Source organism: Asterias amurensis, chromosome 1, assembly GCF_032118995.1.
Source record: "Asterias amurensis chromosome 1, ASM3211899v1".
In the NCBI taxonomy this organism is placed as follows: Eukaryota; Metazoa; Echinodermata; class Asteroidea; order Forcipulatida; family Asteriidae; genus Asterias; species Asterias amurensis.
In genome coordinates, this window is record NC_092648.1 from 21,479,804 (window position 1) to 21,499,129 (window position 19,326).

At 40.1% G+C, this 19,326-nt stretch overlaps 1 protein-coding gene across 1 annotated transcript; it reads right to left on the reverse strand.

The window, feature by feature from the left end:
- Positions 1-806: 806 nt before the first annotated feature.
- LOC139947790 (uncharacterized) lies at positions 807-19,231 on the reverse strand. Its single transcript, XM_071945633.1, has 22 exons — positions 18,985-19,231; positions 17,831-18,035; positions 17,241-17,440; positions 16,546-16,709; positions 15,868-16,079; positions 15,287-15,387; positions 14,655-14,745; positions 14,122-14,254; positions 13,580-13,673; positions 13,166-13,313; positions 12,867-12,949; positions 12,231-12,316; positions 11,597-12,013; positions 10,624-10,816; positions 9,590-9,731; positions 8,616-8,968; positions 7,017-8,323; positions 6,364-6,587; positions 5,591-5,832; positions 4,513-4,702; positions 3,768-3,874; positions 807-3,071 (listed from the first exon to the last, which is right to left on the reverse strand). Exons 1-22 carry the CDS (start codon positions 19,119-19,121, stop codon positions 2,903-2,905), a joined length of 4,998 nt encoding a protein of 1,665 aa, XP_071801734.1. The 5' UTR covers positions 19,122-19,231; the 3' UTR covers positions 807-2,902.
- Positions 19,232-19,326: the final 95 nt, after the last annotated feature.

The window sequence follows — 19,326 nt, forward strand, 5'->3', positions numbered from 1 at the left end:
TGGGAACAGTGTTTTTGAATACCAGGTGATTTATTGCCGTGATGAAGGATCTGTATTTGCCGTTACAAAAATGATACTCGGTTGATTTCTTGCCCCTTGCCTTGAGAAAGTATATTTGAATATCGGGTGATTTATTGCGTAGACGGAGAGCCAAAAACCATCTAGTTGTATGGCAAATGGTCTCAGTGTCATCACGTTAGATTAATTAGCTAATTATTCTGACTGCTAATTAGATTGAACTGAGAATTAACTTCGCCTCACCTGTTATGCAGGGGTGGTCTTGATATGAGTTAGAGCACTGGACACTGTTTGGTAATTACTCAAAATATAATTAGCATAAACAAATAACTTTGTAATGAGCAACGGACAGCTGTTGATGGTATGAAATATTGTGAGAAACTACTCCTGTGGTAAAGAAAGAGATAATTTCTCACCAAGAGAATGACAAGGATTTAAAAGTGAACCAACTGCATGTTTGCACCACATTTTCAAGACAATGGTGTTCGCTGATGCATGACCCTGGAATGTAACCAAATGTATCATTGGAAAGCACAAGGTTTCAGCTTTAAGATGATGCCATACTTTCTGCTGGTAAACATAATAGTCTGGCCATACAAACCCTTCAAAGTAGGATTACCTTTTTTTTGAGACACCCTGTATTGTCAAAGCATGGCTGCCACCTTTTGCTGGTTAGTCAAATAATGTCGACAGGTGGCGCCCGACAAAGACATGGATAATCTGATAAAATAATAGTACACCAAACTGTGTCAAGCCAAGTTCAAAAGAGAGACAAGAAATTCAGAGTCGTTGTGCACCTTTTTATCAGGCCTTTTTTTTTATTGAAATATGCAACAGTGATGATTCATGGAGGTCTTCAAATGCAATTTCCTCTAGCTTCGACAGTATTTCAGAAGGAAAACAATTCTGTTTCTCTATAAGTTTTATAATCAGAGAGCTTTCAGATATATAAAAAACTAATCAACTGTATAATTATTACCAATCCTGTACCTTTTCGTTGAGAGATTTATATTGGTACGATTTACATGTAATGAACATGAAAACAAAACTGACCACATTTAGTGAATTGCTTTTCTTGAGCAACAAGCACTTTACTTTCTTCAGAATAACGCATTTAGTTTGAATCAGCATGAAGGACAAGACCAGGTAAATATTGAACCATGGAGCTCCATGATTGAACCATGTCGTGGCCTCAGTCTAATTATAAACTTCTTGGCATCATTGCGATAAGAAAGAAAGACATCTAATCAAACCAGCAAGGATTACATTCAACTGGAGAAAAATGTTCCATTCCACCTTTGTTTAATTATATTATTCCAATGGGAAACTTTTTAGATTCAAAAGGCAACTTTCATTCTGGGTGCGTTCGTTTAGCTTCCCCGGGTCGACCCCGGTGTGTGGCGTTTTCTGATGACCCACGTTCGTCCTGGAAAAAAAACCGCCACACACCAGGGTCGACCCAGGGAAGCTAAACGAACACACCCTATGTATGAGATGATTTACATAGTTATGCAAATTCACACAGTACATCTGCTGCCATGTTGTGAGGCATGGGTTATTGTCTTGGCAAAGACATATATCCCCAAAAGGATAGTTTAAAAGAATGTTTTTTGATGCTGGGGACCCACTGACATTCTCGTATTTAAATAATACCACAGAGTAATTACTTCTATACACTTATTACAGTATTACAGTCATTATATAATTAGTAAAATTCTTATTAATCATCACTAATAATTGTGTGTTAGTTTGGATAAAAATCAGACCACATGTTTTAAGCTAATTCCTTACTCCCCACCGTACTTTAAACACTAGGAACATTAACGCATGCTGCTATGCAGATGTAACAAAATGTGTTTGTGTTGCTTAAAGAGATTTGGTCATCGTTTTGTACTTTTTTTATATCAATGTTCGAAGCCGAGGGTGCCATTTTCCCCTGGAGGGTGTACAAAACCCATGGACTTCAATCACAGCGTGCAACAATTGTTTTGTTATACATTGGTAATATTATTATTCCTCTTCTCAAAGTTCTGTTGTCATCTTCAAACATTATTACGACGGAGTATGCATAGTTTAATAAGCAGACGAACAGTTGTTTAAATAAGAAACATTTCTTCACTGTTCCCTCGAACCCGCGAATGTTTCGTACTAAGCCCGTGAAATTGACCAGCGGTGGGCACCGGTTAACATCACTCATGTTACCCGCCGCGCTGTGAAAACTGCCAACTTTTCATGGAAACATTGTACATGTACAACGATTCATGTGATTATATTTACATTTGTCTATAATAAAGTATCCATATAAAAAGGTTACAGCAACTTAAAGGGACGAATTTCTCAGAACAAGTGTTCCCATTACCGACTTATCTTCAAATTGGGTTAAAATATTTTCCTTGATACTACCAACAAGGGCCGAAATTTAACCAAATAGAGCTGCTTAAGAGAATTAAGTGCTTAATGAAAATATGTGCACCACATTGTAGTTCAGCTGGTAAAATATTTGTGTTTGATTCGAAGGCTAAGTTTTCGGTGCTTGAGAAATTTTGTTTATTAAAATTGCTTATTTAAATCAATCCCAGCACTCGGTTTCATCGAGCTGTTATGAGCACCAACAAATTCTAATCATAGAAAAATCATGCTCAGCAAAAAAGAAGAAGTTACCAGCCAAAATACTATGTTATATACTTTTGACTAATTCCCTGTAAGGGTTTGCTTAGCAGAAACATTTTCTTCACACAATTTTCTGCTAAATACCTACATAAAATTGGGCACAGATGCCATTGACTAGTTTCCACAGGACTGGCACACTTCAAGTGATGACAACAGCATCAAATATTGATAATCACATATGACCTCAAAACCGAGTCGACAGATTCTAAACTTATTATCTAAACATGGCAAACAACTTCATCTTTTGGAGGTCCAAGTTGGTCTGTTTTGTCTGCAGGGCATCCTCCAGATCTCTTCTCAGCTTTGCAAGCGATGGTATCGCATCACAGCTTGGGATGTTCAGCAGCGTGTCGTAGAAATTCTTCCAACAAGGGCTATAGAACCTAGATTCATGAAACCAAAAATCAACACTTTTAGGAGTATGATCAAAGGTAGACTTCTCAGTGCTATCAGAGGAAGCAGTTGATTGTGGCTAGAGGATGTCCAGACGAAATTGCAATAGGGAAGAATCAAAGTAATGTAAAGAGATAATAAAGTGGATGGAAGAAGAAAGGTGCATAGTTTTGATACGACAACTACTTGGAAATAGTCTTGTAAAGCGAACAAATGTAATGTTGTCATTTAGGACATACATTTGTTTACTTAAAGGCAGCGGACACTATTGGTAAATACTCAAAATAATTATTAGCATAAAACCTTAATTGGTAATGAGTAATGGAGAGATTGAAAATATCAAACAGTGTGAGAAACGGCTCCCTCTGAAGTGATGTAGTTTTTGAGAAAGAAGTAATTGATTGTCCACGAATTTGATTTCAAGACCTCAGATTTAGAACTTGAGGTCTCAAAATCAAGCATCTGAAAGCACACAACTTCGTGTGACAAGGATGTTTTTTTTTTCTTTTTAGGTATCTCGCAACTTCGACGACCAATTGAGCTCAAATTTTCACAGGTTTGTTTTATGCATATGTTGAGATAACACCAAGTGAGAAGACTGGTCTTTGAAAATTACAAATAGTGTCCAGTGTCTTTAAAAACTGCATGATATGGTGCTGGGATAAAAAACAAGTAATTATACTGACCTTTTGATACTGGAGGTGTGTTTCATACGTCCAGATTCACCGTATAACTTCATGTAGGATCCAAACATCAAACAGTGCACAGTGGCAGCAACCCCAAATAAATCAGTCTGAAAAATCATTTCATAAAAAAATACACACATTTTGTTTAAGAAGCTTCTTTTCAGCATGGCTCACTACCATATAGAATCAAAAGGCAAACAGTGTTCCTTTCATGTTTACAAACTTTTTAAATTAAATAAAACTGCTTGTACTTGTGAAAATGTTTACCAGCAAATATTTATTTTTGCACACAGGTGATTGTTGGTATAAACAAGAGACTTAGAGGGGTAAACTTATACCCGATTTGATTTGAGACGAGCCTTTACTTCATAGTTAAGATTTTATTTTGAAAAATACTTGGTAATGTCTGCACAACCGTATGCACGTGTATAATGTATTTTCTATAAACATATATTTGTAAATAATCTTATTGACCCATTTCACCTGACGTCATCATCAGAATAATCTTGGATGCGCCATTTTGGTGGTCAATGTCGACGTGTGTTATTCAGTGAAGTGCGCGTTTTTAGGTGACGCGGCGTTTACACGTAAGCCTATTGACCACCAACATGGTGAGCGTGGCATCAGCCGCCGCATGTGACGCGCGTGCAAGGGGTCAATATGTAAAAAATGTCTTAGTTCGGCCTTTGGCGTTTTTATCAATAAACCATTTCAATTCAACTCAATTCAATTGATATATAATCACCTGATAGGTCCATGGACGGCCAGACTGCATCTCTGGGCACATGAAACCATCAGTATTGCAAGTTGCCGTGAAGGTAGTGCCGTGTGTGAACAATTGCATATCGATGCTGCGGCCGAAATCGATAAGCTTGATGTGTTTAGTGTTGGTCATTGTAGCATTTCCTGAGGGACTCTCTGTTTCATCTTCATGCCTAAAGAGGAGTAAGAGGTAAAGGTGTTTAAATTCGATCTAACATCTCAGAATGTACTGAAAGTGACAGGACAAAGGCATGCTTGAGGGCCAGTTTATAGTCAGTCGCACAATGTCAAATGGCGAACACTGATAACGGCAAGTGTCATTTAGCAACTAGTCACTGATGCCTTAACTGTTTTCTGTAATCGCCTGTCCCATTTTCAGTTGCACAGCCAACTATAAACCAACCATAAAAAATAACTTCTGGTAGAACTTGCTTATTAACAGAAACATCATTATGATACAGGATTTTTAAAGGAAACATATACCTTTGGTTTTTGGAACCGTTTGATTATTTTAATCTTGCATAAATGTAGATGTTACAATGAAACTAATTTACAAATCCAAGGACTCGGATCAAGATTGCAGGAAATTTATTGTGAACCAGAAGTTCATCTCTCGGTCCAGCTCACATCGCAAGAACTCCATCCTTTAAATGGCTTCTCTTTGGAATGGATGGGGTGTATATTGGATTTGAGACATTGCATGGTGAAGTATTAACTATCAATACATTACCATGAGTGTATCGGCTTGCCAGCTAGATGTTCTTTAGAGAACTGTCTTGCTTTGTATTCTACTACGGCGGAGCAGATTTTCGGAATTAGGAAGACTTCTCAGTTCTGAAAAGAACTGTCCTGCTTTTTAAATACTACCTGGGCAGTAGGTAGAATATCAGCTTTCAGTGGATTGATATTAAATTCACTACGGCGGAGTGAGTTCTTAATTGGTCTAAATGTCTCGACTTGCTTTCTCTAGTCATCTTCAGGAGATGTTTTGACTAGCTTGCTCTAGTCATTGTCAGGAGACTGGATGTGTGCAAACGAATGTATGAAATCGATGAACTCACGCTATGAGGAGGAAGTTATCGGGTTTGATGTCACCGTGGATGATGTTGCAGGCGTGCATCTGTTCCACTACATGGAGAATCTCAATAGTGAAGAGGAGTAGAAGCTGCTCAGGCATGACAGCCTTGGTCCGGTTGTATGCGTTGATGGCATCCAGCAACGTCAGGTTCTTGTGCATCTTGGTGACGAGGCAGCTACCGTTGGGGAACACATGCATACCGTTAGCGTACATGAGGGATGCTCTCTGAAGTGAGAAATAATTAAGAAGGCTGAGGAAGGGTCTTTAAAAAAAAACACTGACACTTGAGAAGAATATCGGAATTGTTGGGAAATTCTTTTCATCTTTTGCAAAAGTGAGCCGAGTACAGATGTGCCTAATGAACTCTTGCACCAACGTCATTTGTTGCTGTGGTCTTCTATGCTAGTCACAATAGATGTCAAGAGTCTGTAAACGCAGTGTCAACAAAAATGCCCACTACCACAATAAAATGGCGCAACCAAGATTATTGTAATGTTGACAAGGGAACTTTAAATCTGTGGTGGGTGTAATCCCTGGCTATACAGCAGTGACATATTGCATGGCTTCTAACTGGCACCCAACAAAGATATTGATTAAATAGGGAGACTGCCAACATTAGGGCTAATTAGGTCAGTTGGTTGAGCGCCGGAACGTTAACCCAAAGGTGGCAGATTCAAGCTATGCTCTAGTCAATGTTTCTTTGTTAAACAACCCAAATTTTTGTTTTGTTAAAAAAAGTATTTAGAGTCTTCCTACCACATCTACTGGATTTCTCATTGCATTAAGTCTTTGATGCAACGCTCGACTGACGTAGAATTCCCAAGGACAGGGTTGCTTCTGCACCTTCAGGACCACTTTCTCGTTCTCATCTGGTTTGGGGTTGCTGTGGTCGTCAGTGTACAGAGACAAGATGGAAGCCTGGTAGATCTTTGCAAAGGCACCCTCACCGATACACTTCTCCACATTGTAAAGCTCTGTATCTGTTTACAGAGTGGAATAAATCATAATAATATTAATAATAAAGAACAATAACACCAGGGTATTATATAGACGACGTCACTCGAAAACCATAACATGATTTGTAGGCAGATCGCCGCGCAAAAACCTTTGAGTTGTGACAGCCAGCAAGACAGTACACGCAATCTTACCTGACGAAACATGACGTGTACAGTGTTTTTTCAACAGAGGGCGGTTTGATTGTAAACATAGGTCACATCGTCTGTAGGGTACACATAATTAGCATCATATATTAAGCGCAAGTGGAATAGGGGAACAAGTATCACTTTGAAAAGATTGGTTTTATATTCAGAAAACTTTCTGCAGAATCAGGGTTGAGTTGACAGCTCTGCCCTTTTGTCATCGAGTGAAAAGACCAAGTAATTTTCCCCATACTCTCCTCAAATACTTACTAAGACCAACTGCTTCATCGGGCACCACCTCAGGCATAGCACAGTCACTCTCAGTGTATCCATCGTAGTCCATCAGAGGCACAGGAAGAATCTGCAGTAGATGTTCAATGACCTCGTCAGAGAATGGGTTGATGAATGCGTCTTCGTTACTCGGAGCTGCTGCGCTGTCATCCGGTACTTCAGAATAATCCATGAGCGATGTATTCATGTGTTGACTCATCTCCATCATGGGTTCTTGTCTCCCGTTGAGCTGCATCTCGGCCATCAACGATGTGCTGAGATGAATGGAGGCTTCAGAGGGGTGTACCTCCGTTAAAGATTCGTGTAAGCTCTGCTGCTCAGGGCGATTCAAAGGTGGCTTGAGATTTGATGATTGTAAGGATCGTTCTAAAGAGGCCGCTGCGGTGTCATTAAAAACTTGAAATGACTGATGGGGGTTTGTTGGTTTTCCACTGGAGGAGGATTCATATTGCGTTTCTAGAGCACTGGTTTCAAACGCGCCATTCCTTGGTCGGGTTGCAAAGGACTTGTATTCCCTGAAGACGCTGTTGTCAAGAGCTGTGTGTGACTGGGACATCTGAGAGGGAATATTCTCCCTGATCGAGATGCCCTGAGCAGACTGATTGAATATGTCGCCCGCTCCAAGATCCTGCTTCTGAGATGGATCTTCAAATATTTGGAATGATTTGGAAGTAGACGTATCACACAGTTTGAGATTTGTAGAATCATCAAAGATTTGGAATGGCTGAGCTTTCTTGCTATCCCTTAGAGATATATTCCCTTCGAAACCATTCCTCGCATGTTTCAAATCCATGTTTTGGTCTTCAGTTATTCTACTCATGTTGGAGTCAACAGCAGAGGTCCCATGCCGTAAAGAACTTTGAGAGAGACCGTATGCCGCCTGACTCTGATGTTGAATGCTCACATTGTATTCATCTTTGATCTGTGCACTAGCTGAGGGTCCGGAAGCTGTGTAGAAATCTCCATTTGTGTTTGATGCTAGACCTTTACGGGAGGTACTTGATGAAAAGGTGGCAGAGGTGCTGTGAGGATTCGATTGGGCGACTGAATGACCCTGATGGGCGCTTGAAACGCCTAGATGGGTGGCACTGAGACCAATGTGGGTGCCTGGATGGCCTGGGTTAGTCATAGACAACCCGTCATGATGGGTGCTTGAGTAACCAGGGTTGGTGGAAGAGAGACCCTCATGAGAGCTGGAGAAGGTTGGATGGGTGGAAGAAAGCCCAGTTGATGATGAATGCGATGATCCTGAGGAGCGGTCTTCATTACTGCGTTCCATGATGGGACTGTTGAAAACACAGCAACCAAACAAAAATTAATCAGTAATTAATAGGAATTTATTATAGAATTTTTCGTCAGTGTAATTGTTGGTGGCATTAAAAGAATTTTTGTTCCCTTGAGTTTGTTAAGTCATGGTCTCTTTGTGCCAGCAGAAAATCAAAGAAAAATAGTTCCAGTAAGTCTGCTAAAATAATCCCATCAGGCTTGGGGGAAACAAAAAATGAAAAACCTGAGCTGCAATTGGTTGAAACAGAAAAAAGGACAAGTGAGTCATCAAAACTGTCATAGAAATCTCACCTGAGTTTGATCTGGTTAGAAGTGTTTACAGTACACTCCGAGGCTTCAAAGTTCTCCTGACTGCCAGCGTAGACACGGCTAGCTAAGATCACCGACCTCCCGCCGTCATCAACACACCCTCCATCCACCAAAGAGTCATGTGCCAAGGATGAAGGGTCTTGCCCCAGGGATGGTTTGATGGAGCTCAGCGGTGGGAAGGATGGGACGCTGGATGAGGTGAAGGGAGTGGAAGCCATACGGGAAGCTGCCTTGAAGGCCGATTGGGCATCTTGATGGTTCAAGATGGTCACGTCTGGGGGGTGTTCTTCCTCGCCCAGGACCTTGAGGGGCTCCACACCTTCCATTGCATCTGTCTGTGTAGGGAGAATATCACCATGAGATATAAAGGCACTGGACACCTTTTGTAATTGTCAAAGACCAGTATTCTCACCTGGTGTATCTCAACATTTATGCATAAAATAACAAACCTGGAAAATTTTGACACAATTGGTCATCGAAGTTGCAAGGGAATATTGATAGAAAAAAAAACAACCATTGTTGCACAAATTTTGTGTACTTTCAGATGCTTAATAAAAGGCTCAAGTCTTTTATTATTTGAGTGAGAAATTATCTTTCTCAAAAACTACGTTACTTTAGATGGAGCTGTTTCTCACAATGTTTTATACTATCAAGAGCTCCCCATTGCTTGGTACCAAGTAAGTTTTTATGCTAACAATTGTTTTGATTAATTACCAATGGTGCCCAGTGCCTTTATGGATCAGGTTATATTTCATAGCTAATATCTTTGTTTGTTTTACCACTTGGTCAGGTTGTTTTTTTTTGAAAAATGTCTGTTCCCATCCAGGTTATTTTTCTTGACTTTTTTTGAGCTTCTTGAATGACCATTTGTCAACAGATGCAGTGCTTCTTACTAAGTATGTTTTTAAAGTCATTATTTTTTGGAGTAACAACCAAAGGTTCATTCATACACGTACCTCTTCTAACAACTTTAAGTCTTGCTCCCTGGCCTCTCTCTCTTGGTCTTCTAATGACATGAAGGGGATGCCATGGGCAGGTTGTAGGATACCAGCCCGCTGTCGTCCATCTGGCTTTGGTTTGGTGAAGTCCCGGGGAGGCCTGTCAATAACATTATTCAAGAAAAACATTTTGCATGGATCTTGTCAAGCATGATGTTTAGACTTGGAAGAAGTAGGACAACTTTATTGAGTACCCAGGACTGACCAAACAATTTGTACATGTGGTGTAAACTTTAACACACGTTGTGGGGTAAACTTTAACACACGTTTAGGCTATTTAATACAAATTTGCTAGTTCAAATAGCTAGGGACTACCCCTCAAAACCAAGTTTCAATGTATAATAGTAATTCAAATAATGGCGTGGCATTGATATCGAATCCCAAAATTTTAAACTGCCCAGCAAGATGTTCAAAGCCAGTTTGGGCCAAAAAATCTCCATTCATTCATGAGTGGGAAGAAAAAGCTACAACCTGGGCGTACATGCACCTAGCCAAAACACAACCATTGTTTCAAGGTTCCCAGCCTTGGATGATTAGTTAGGATTAGCGCCGAAAGTGTCAGTGATAGCCAGGTATGTGGCAACTCCTTTGGTAGGTGTAAACCACAGTCAAGCAGCACTCATTTTAACCTAGCCTTCCTTAAACATTGCTACATTTCCAGCTTTTGTGCATCACCAAGCTATCCCCATCAGCATAGCACTTTTAAAAGCAGCATACAAGCATAAGAGTCCAGTTATCTCCAGAAGACGATCAGAGCATACTGATCGAAACGTCTTGTTGAAACAAACGGTTCTTTTCAGAACCACCCCACAACTCATTTAGAGATTATCATTACATTGTGTTACTGCTTTCTATAGGCACTGCTTTTGTCTGTCACCAGAGCAAGTCCACTGGGGTACCCGTGGGATAAACAAACTCCCGAAGGCCTGCCTAGAGCTGTATTCCCTGGGGATAAGAAACACAGTGTGAACAGGGCTTATTAAAAGACTCACATGTTCTCTTGGTTGTCCAGGTGCTCAAGTTCATCTCCATCGATCAACTCTCTTCCATTGTTTTCTGCAGCGCTCTCGTTGAAAATTGTAAAACTTGGCACGGCACTGGCTGCTTTGCCAACAGCAGTGAAGGCACTTGGTTCCGACATGCGCTCAAAAGTGGGAGCAGCTTGTGGATCAGACTTCTTGGATGCTGTAATAATAAATTGTGTACAAGTTTTTATATTTTGTCTGAATGTTTTGAAGAATCTAGAGATCAATGTTTCCAAAATAGTAGAGAGCAAGGGTGGCTATATTCCCACGGGTATGCACATTAACCAGAGTAGATCAGGGGTAAGGCGATCCTAGTGGAAAAAGCATTGGCTGTGCAACCCTGGATAAAATTGTCTGTCGTGCCGAGGGGAATTAGTCTTTTCAGGATTGATTGGATGTTAAAGTTGCACTGAGGATAAATAAAATTATTTGGTTTTACTACCCATCGTGGGTCCCATTCTTACAGGAGTAATTAGCCAGTGGATAAGATTTTTTCTTCACAGGATTCGGGAAAGTACTGAGTTTACAGTACTTTACACACATCATTGTATGGATACAAAAGCAAGAAATATTCATTGCAGGGTGTTGAAGACGAAATTCAAAGTCTGAGCAGACCATGAATTCTTCTACATGTATTTATGTTTATAAAACAAATTTGTATACAAAATATAGGCTGACTTTTCCCATTGAAACACAACTCAACCTGTAAACAACAAAGAGTACAAAAGAAACATCGCTCTGAATTTAACAGCGTGTTTTAAGCCTTTCCTTTGTAACAAAAAAGTACAAGGGGACACATTGAAAAGAAAATATCGTTTTGAATTCAATAGCAAGTTCTAAAACCATCCCTAGTTCCTGCCTTTCAAATTGCTTTTTTATCCTTCTGCAAATAATTTATTATTTGAACCAAAACGGGGGAAGGTTTTCAAGAAAAAATTACCGGTATTTGCAAATATATCCTCAAAGTCGTTGTCTCGTTGAGCTGGGAAGAAACGCCGTGACTCCAGCATGAAGTCATCATCTTCACCTAAAGGGTTATTCAACATTGCCATCACCACGCCCATCGCCTCCTTGGTGTTGACGGTCGGGGAGGGGCGTGTCAACCCACCAGGGGTGCGGCTAGGGGTCACCCGGCTTAAATTCAAGTAGGAGGAGTTCCTCGAGTGGGATGAGCCTGGGGTTGGATTGTTGGGTTTACCGGGGGTTCGGTTTTGTGACATGTTGGAAGCAGGTGCCCCAGGCGTTATGGGCACAGAGCTGTTCAGGGCAGTCCTGGATGACAGAGTAGGGTTATAGGTGGCAGCAGGGGTAGGGTTACAGGCGGCTGATGAAGAGTCGTTTGCACTAATCCAACTCGCTGTAGGCATAAAACCAAACACAAATGTAACTTAAAGAGATGAATAATGATTTCATGCCGATTGTGAAGATGTGAGAGTTAGAACTACTCTAGGATCATTTACCAAGGAAGCATACACAAATCAGCTTATGTACTGAAAACAAAATACAGGTTCAATATTCTGTGAATGTTTTAATTAATGGCGAGCCATTTCATTCAGTCTAGTTCAAAGAAATACCTTGATTTCCAGTGTCTTCATATATTAGCTGTCTTGTTACTGTAGGGTCCTTATCAGTCAGCTGTCTTGATGTCACTGCAGGGTTTCTGTCAAAAAACAGAAGGTAAACATGTCCACAGGATCAGTTGAAAAGAATGCACATGTTTCAGATGAAGATCTTTTTCCAGATCCCTGGGCCTCTGTTTTTTGGGCACAGTGGTCTGGACAGGTATACTGCAATATTTATATTTTAGGGCATTCAGGGCCCAGTGCTTTTGGCCACCATGGCGTTTCCTCCCTTGTAAAGGGCACCCTAAGAGGAAATTGTAAACTTCTACTTGAACATTTCAAGGGGGCACCAAGGGGCATGGAGGCAAATGCCTTTGTTGTCTTTGTGAAGCATCGGGTCTGGTCATTCACATTGGCTAGTGGTTTCTTCCCTGTCTTTCACCTTTGTGGATCGCATTTCTCACTTAGGAACGCAGCCTTCCATGTAGATTGGGTTTTCAGTCCCTTCCCTGATTGCACGAGTTTCCTTATTTGGGGTTTTCCTCCCAAATCTACAAAACTTAATATTTCTTCACTATGTACTTTTTAGGGTTCCTTGGTTCTGTTACAAAAATAAATAAAGCAGATCTCAGAATACAATTGTCTTACCTTGGACCAATGTCAGGTTTGGTGTCTTGCACTGTGGACTGACCATGTGAGCCATGCTGAAGTGGCACAACCTCCTCACAGACCTATTAATGGCAAATAAAACATAATATACTTTAGAAAGACGTACATCAATGATTGGAAAACTGCTTCTTCAACCCTTACTAAGTTGCAAACACACCTTATGACACGCCATTTTTAATAATTTTGTTTCTTGTGAGCACCTTGAGTACCCTTTGGGTGGATATGTTTTTTGCACTATATAAATGTCTTTATTATTATTATGAGAAGTTTGTACGTACCTGTAGGGGCTGTTTGGTAGGCTGCAGTTTGAGCCCTTGCTGCATTTGTTGTAACTGCTGCTGCATCTGCTGTTGTTGTTGCTGTAACTGCAGCGTCAGCAGTTCCTGTGCCTTCCTCTGCTCTACCAGCTGCTGCTCATGTTGCATTCTGAAATCAAACGGAACGGAATGTTTACTGCTTAGTGACGCGCAGTGGTGTCACCATGGTGGGCGGGCCTGCCCAGAACTAACAAAATTTCGCCAAACACTCTGAGCAAAATACACTGTACTTGCCCAGTACAGATTTCCCCAAGATTGCAGTTCAGTAATGATGGCCCCATATCTAAACATAAATAATGTTGTTGAAACGTATCGCATTCGTAGTATGAACCGGGCTAAAGCCGCATTGCTGATTTATCTCTGTGGTCGACTCACCGTTGTTGTTCCATTTGTCTTTCAAGTGCCTCCTGCTTTTGTCTCATGAGGGCTGCATACTCATCTTTCTGCCTCTGCAAGCCAAGACGTAGCTCTAGAAAGAAAAAAAAAGATTTTACTTCTTATTTGAATCAAGATTTTAAACATTACAAAAGGGATGAGTCATTGCTGACCAAAACATCTGAAAATAGGATCACAATTTTAGGAGGTGCATGTATGTTGTAATAATGACATTTCCAACTTCAGATATTTAAAGAGGCTTCAGAGAATGTGCATCATCAGTACTAAGTGGTAGATCAAAGAGCAGCATTTCTCTAGCAAAGAAAATAAAAGCTACTTTTTCCCCAAATAGACCCCCAAAAAAATGAATTAAGATAAAAGTCAGACATTTCAAGTAAGAGCAAATTTTCTGCCTAAACAGCTCCATGAATATTTGAAGACATTTGTGGTTGAAAATATAAATGTTAATGTTAATAATTATGAAGGACTATGATGTCAATGGCGAAAAGAAACATATTCACAGACTTGCAATTCCTACGCACCTTCTATTCTCTTGGCTTCCTTTCTGGCGTTGTACCTGATAGCTCTAAGCTCCTCCAGAGACATCTCCTGAGCACCGCTATAGATAAGATGCTTACAATACATGGCTCTTGTCTTATCATCTGCAACGGGTTGCTGTTTAGAGACAGGGTTTTAAGATTGAATAAGATGGAAAACAATGAAGAGAGAGAGAGAGATTTTTAAAGGACACATCTAAAATAGGGAATAGTTTCTTTCTTAGGAATAGTTTCTTAATAGAGAGAAGATTAGGCACTAACTTCAAAACCAGGGCATGTGGCCAACTGCTTTCAACGAGCATTCAGGCTTGATACTTTACAGAGGCAACAGAGGCGTTTGCCTGCATGTCTCCTGGTCATTGCATTGGTGCCCTTGAAATGCTCCAGTAGAAATTTACAAATTCTGCATATAGTGCCCTTTACCGAGGAGAAAAAGCCTTGGAGTGCTTTCCCTTTCTAAAACGAAGCGTACTGGCCTGAGCATTCATGAAGTCTCAAGGCGTGGAATAAGGACTTACCCGAGCAATGTTTTCCAGCAGATTGGAGGGCTTCTCAGGTTTGCGAGCACTTAGCACTTGACTGCCTATCTGTGGCATTTTCCTTGGGGTCCTATGAATGAAAACAAGTTACATCTTTATTAAGAATCTGGATTGTTATTATCAAATCCCCAAAGAATTCAGGCAAAACAAATGCATTTGTGATAGGCTCCATGAAAATGAGTCGACAGGTGGGACAATTAGTTGTCTGAGTTTTGTACATGTTTGAAAAGAGCATACCACAAGTTGTTGACATATCTTACACACCCAGTCGTCTTTGGCTTCTAAAATTATGACCTTTTGAAAAATAAATTATGTCACAATCTGAAAATGACCCATAAACAACTTTTTCAATCATTGTGATATCAATAAAATTGAAATAAAAATTATATTTGAAAAATGTGAAAGTATAGACCATTCAGAAGCAACAAACACATTTCACAAACTTAATTTCAATGTATTTTTAACGTCCCAACACTCAACAGCTCTGTACTTGAAAGTGGGCTTCGCAACAAGCGCCTCATTTTTGTAGAGCCTGTCTCATTTAGTAGTAAATTTTACTTAATAAATATCTGTCATTCAGCCAGTATTTTGATATTATTATTTTCACTTACACGATATCTGGGGCTGACTCATCCTCATGGACTGTAAAGGAGGGTCGAGCAAATGTTGCAGCGTCGCTGATGGCAATTCCAGCACTACGTGACTGACGAATCTATAACCCAAAAAAAAGAACACATCATCACATCACAGAATAGAAACTGTCTTTCTATCTCACATTGTTTTAGAAAACCTACTTGTGTATGACATAAATGTAGTGTGTCATGGTGGCGAGTGGAGAATTGTACTCGCTATCTGATGGCTAAGTCATTAAAAAAATGACTGCAAACATAAATAAAGGGGAACCACTTGCTTTGTCATAAGGGATCATTTTGCATTTTTGGCAATTCAAACTGAGATTGAAAGTACTTTCAGCAATTTGGTTGGTATTTAATTATTGTGTATTTTTAATCATAAATGTTATTTGTTTTCTTTTTTTCACTGTTATTTTATGGTTTTCTTTGTAGTTGTGATCTGTAATTATTTTTTTCATTCTGCTGTATTTTTTAAACTCTTTAAAATTTAGTTGCAAATGTCATTTTATTACAATAAATAAACCATTTCAAATCAAATCAAATTATTGATCGTCACGTACTTTCTGACCAGCCCAGGGTACAGGTCCTTTGAGGTTCTCCTTCTGAGCCTCCTGTCGTACGGGTATATGTTCCCACTCCCCTGTAGGTGGTGGCAGGGAGGCGTGGCCGCCACCAGATGCCCCACCCCTCGAGTTCTCGTCATCACAGAACACCGAAAAGGATTGTCCAACTTGTGGGGTCGGCATTACTGTACCGAGACCTCCTCTGCTGGCTGTGAAAGATGAAAAGGCAAAAACATTCCAAATGTACTTTCTTTCAAATCACAATGAAATAATTATACAAAATAGACACAAGCACGACTATAAGGGTCTTCCAGGAGTAGGGCAGAACTATTCCTATACAAGAAACCATCAAATTTGACTTTTTAAAAACCATTTGTGAAACAATTGAGGTCATGAGATTTACCTGAACCAGATATTCGGTTCGGATTTATAAATCAATCACCTGATCTTTGAAGTTAGTTTAACTTCCTGCAGTACAAAAGTTACCTACTTCACTAAAATTAATTATTTTTTTCTACCAAAACCATCAACGAACTGAACAAAGTATTGCTTACAATTTTACACCTCTAAATTACATCTGAAATGTTCCTTTATAAGCACTGACTCTGTACCCCCCCCCTCCAACTAAAAATAAAATTATGTTATCATTACTACTGCATGCTGACTATACTTTACCTTGTTTGGCTGACCCAATTCTCTGACTGCTGACCTTTTGCAGCCGACCTTTGGCCCTGAGGTCACCCAAGTGATCCCGTTGATCTTCTGGCTTTGAGGGCGGCGCATTTATACCTTCTTGAATCTCATTCATGGCTGCCCTAGCAACACGAGACTGAAAATCCCTGGCAAAATCAAGATAATAAAGCATTGAGTTTTTGTTATGAGACAGGAAACATTGCCATAAAGGATTTTGTACTCTTTCCAACATTAGAGTTTGTTTGGGTTAGTTGCCAAGCAGTAAAGAATGAATACATTTTACATGTACTGTAGTGTAAAGCAACAACAAAGCACTACATGTACAGAGCTTGGGCAGGAACAGTGGTTTGATCACGGTCCGCTTGTGTTTTACTGCTACTTGTCCAACGGACCGCTGTTAAGGAGAACTCTGAGAATAATGACATGCGTCAATGAAGGCGATTGCCTCCATGCCCCTCGGTCATTGCCTTGGTGCCCTTGAAAGGCTCAAGTAGAAAATTACAATTTCCTCATAGGGTGCCCTTTACCAAGGAGAATATGCCTTGGTCCCCTTGCCTTTTCAAAAAGGAAGCACATAGGCTTGTAATGAGCTTAGCAATTGGCCACCAGACTTGAATTTTGAACATCCTCAAGTTCCGACAGAGACCCTTACTGATGAGGGTTTGGTTGATCCCTACCTGTGAGCTGTCTCTAGGGCATTCCTCGGCACAGCGTTACAAGCTAACCCTTCCCGGTACACTGCATCAGCTTTCTTTGTATTTCCATGCTGCTCCAGCTCCCATGACCATGCCTCATAGAACACGCTCAGCACCGTGCCGATAGCCTGGTCTCTCATAAACTGGAACACCTCCAAAGGGTTGTCAAGAAAACTGTTTGCCTAGAGTACAAGAACAAAAAAGCACATAGACTTGTTTTATAGATCAAAGGTAAACAATAAGGTTGAACTTTAATGCAATCCTTTCAAATTGGAGATCTGAAACACCAAACACCTGTATTGAGCACCATGGTCTTGCCCTTTTAACATGTTCAAAGATATAATATGGAAAGGTTTGTGGTAACACCCAAGTACCAACATGTAATGATTATCTCTCAATGAGTTGGGGTGGTTCTGAAATAAAACGTTTGTTTCAACTTCTTTTCAGAACCACCCCAACTCATTAGAGATTACCATTCATTACATGGTGTTACCGCAAATTTTTCCATATCCTATTCCTATTCCACGCATGTATTGTATGTTCAAAGATGAGATTCCAGGCCTGAAACGTACCAGTTTAATCCAGCAGCCGACATATCTAACGTCGTTCTTGTAGCGCTGCTCATTCTTGAAGGCAGCTACACATTTCTCTAGAAGCACCTGCAAGTTGCTCTCCTTGCCGCCACTAGGGTAGGCTTGCTCGGTCCACTTGATGTACTGATCCCAAGGGTCAAGTGGATCGTCCCCAGTGTAACTCCGTAGTGCTGCTTCCATCGACCTGGTAAAGAGATTGGCAAGATTGGGTGTTGACGGTGGATGTGAATGTTTACAATTGTATAATTAACACATAAACTGTAATTATATGAGGGTGTTATTTCTTCCATTCATGTATTCTTAGAAATTTTGAGTGTGTTCGAGAATCATGTGTTTACTAAAAATTTAACACATTTTTCTTTATAATTTTCTAAAATGTGACAAATAAATTGTTTAAACTTTAATTATTATTAACCAATGTCTTTATTTTCATAGAAGTTAGCACTCGCATAAATTTATTCAAACTATCAGTGGAACTTGTTTATAAAATATGCAAAAGTAACAAAGACACTTTCTCAGTTAAAGCCATTGGACCCTTTCGGTAAACAGTATTGTCCAAGGCCCACACTTTGTGTACCACAACTTCTATACCAAATAACAAACCTGTGAAAATTTAGGCTCAATCGGTCATCGGAGTCGGGAGAAAACAACGGAAAAACCCACCCTTGTTTCCGCGCGTTTCGCCGTGTCTTGACATGTGTTTAAAACAAATCCGTAATTCTCGTTAACGAGAATATACATTGTTTTGCTGTTTTCTCAAAAAGTAAAGCTTTTCATGGAATAATATTTCAAGAGAAGCCTTTCACCATTGCCTTCTGTAAACCCTGTAAGTTATTTGTAAATCTGTGAACTTTTTTTTTTTTTTCTGAACCGAAAGGGTCCAATGGCTTTAAGGACACTTCTTTACTTTAGAAAAAAAAAATTATAGGAAAGAACTTAGAAAAAATAGAAGTGATGGTGAATTCAAAATTATAAAATAACAACGAAAAGTTTTTACATCAAGCCCTTCCAATCAAAAACTGCGTATCTCTTCCTCATACATTCAAGTCCCCCCCCCCCCCCCCCCCCCCGCGAAATCAACCAGGGCAATACTTTTTACCACAGGTGCGGTTGCACAAGCCAGTTTTACTTACTGTCGTTGGAGAATGAGTTGTTGATGTTGGTCAACGTTATGTGGCTGTAAAGCCGCCGTCAAACTTGCAACTTTTCGTCCATGTTTAAGAGGCTGAACATTCTCTTTACTGAGCTCCCATTCGTCTGAAGCATTCATGATTGCTCTCTTCCCACCGATCTCACACAAGATTAAAAATAAAACTTATTTAACCACCATTTATTTGAGGTAAATTCTCAGTAGCTGAGAGCTAACCAGCGTCACCAACACTAAACAGTTCGGCGGTGAAATTTTAAAAACAAGTGACGTGAGCGCATGCGCAGTACTTGTCAGAGACCCTGTCGTCTCACATGTTGTACATACA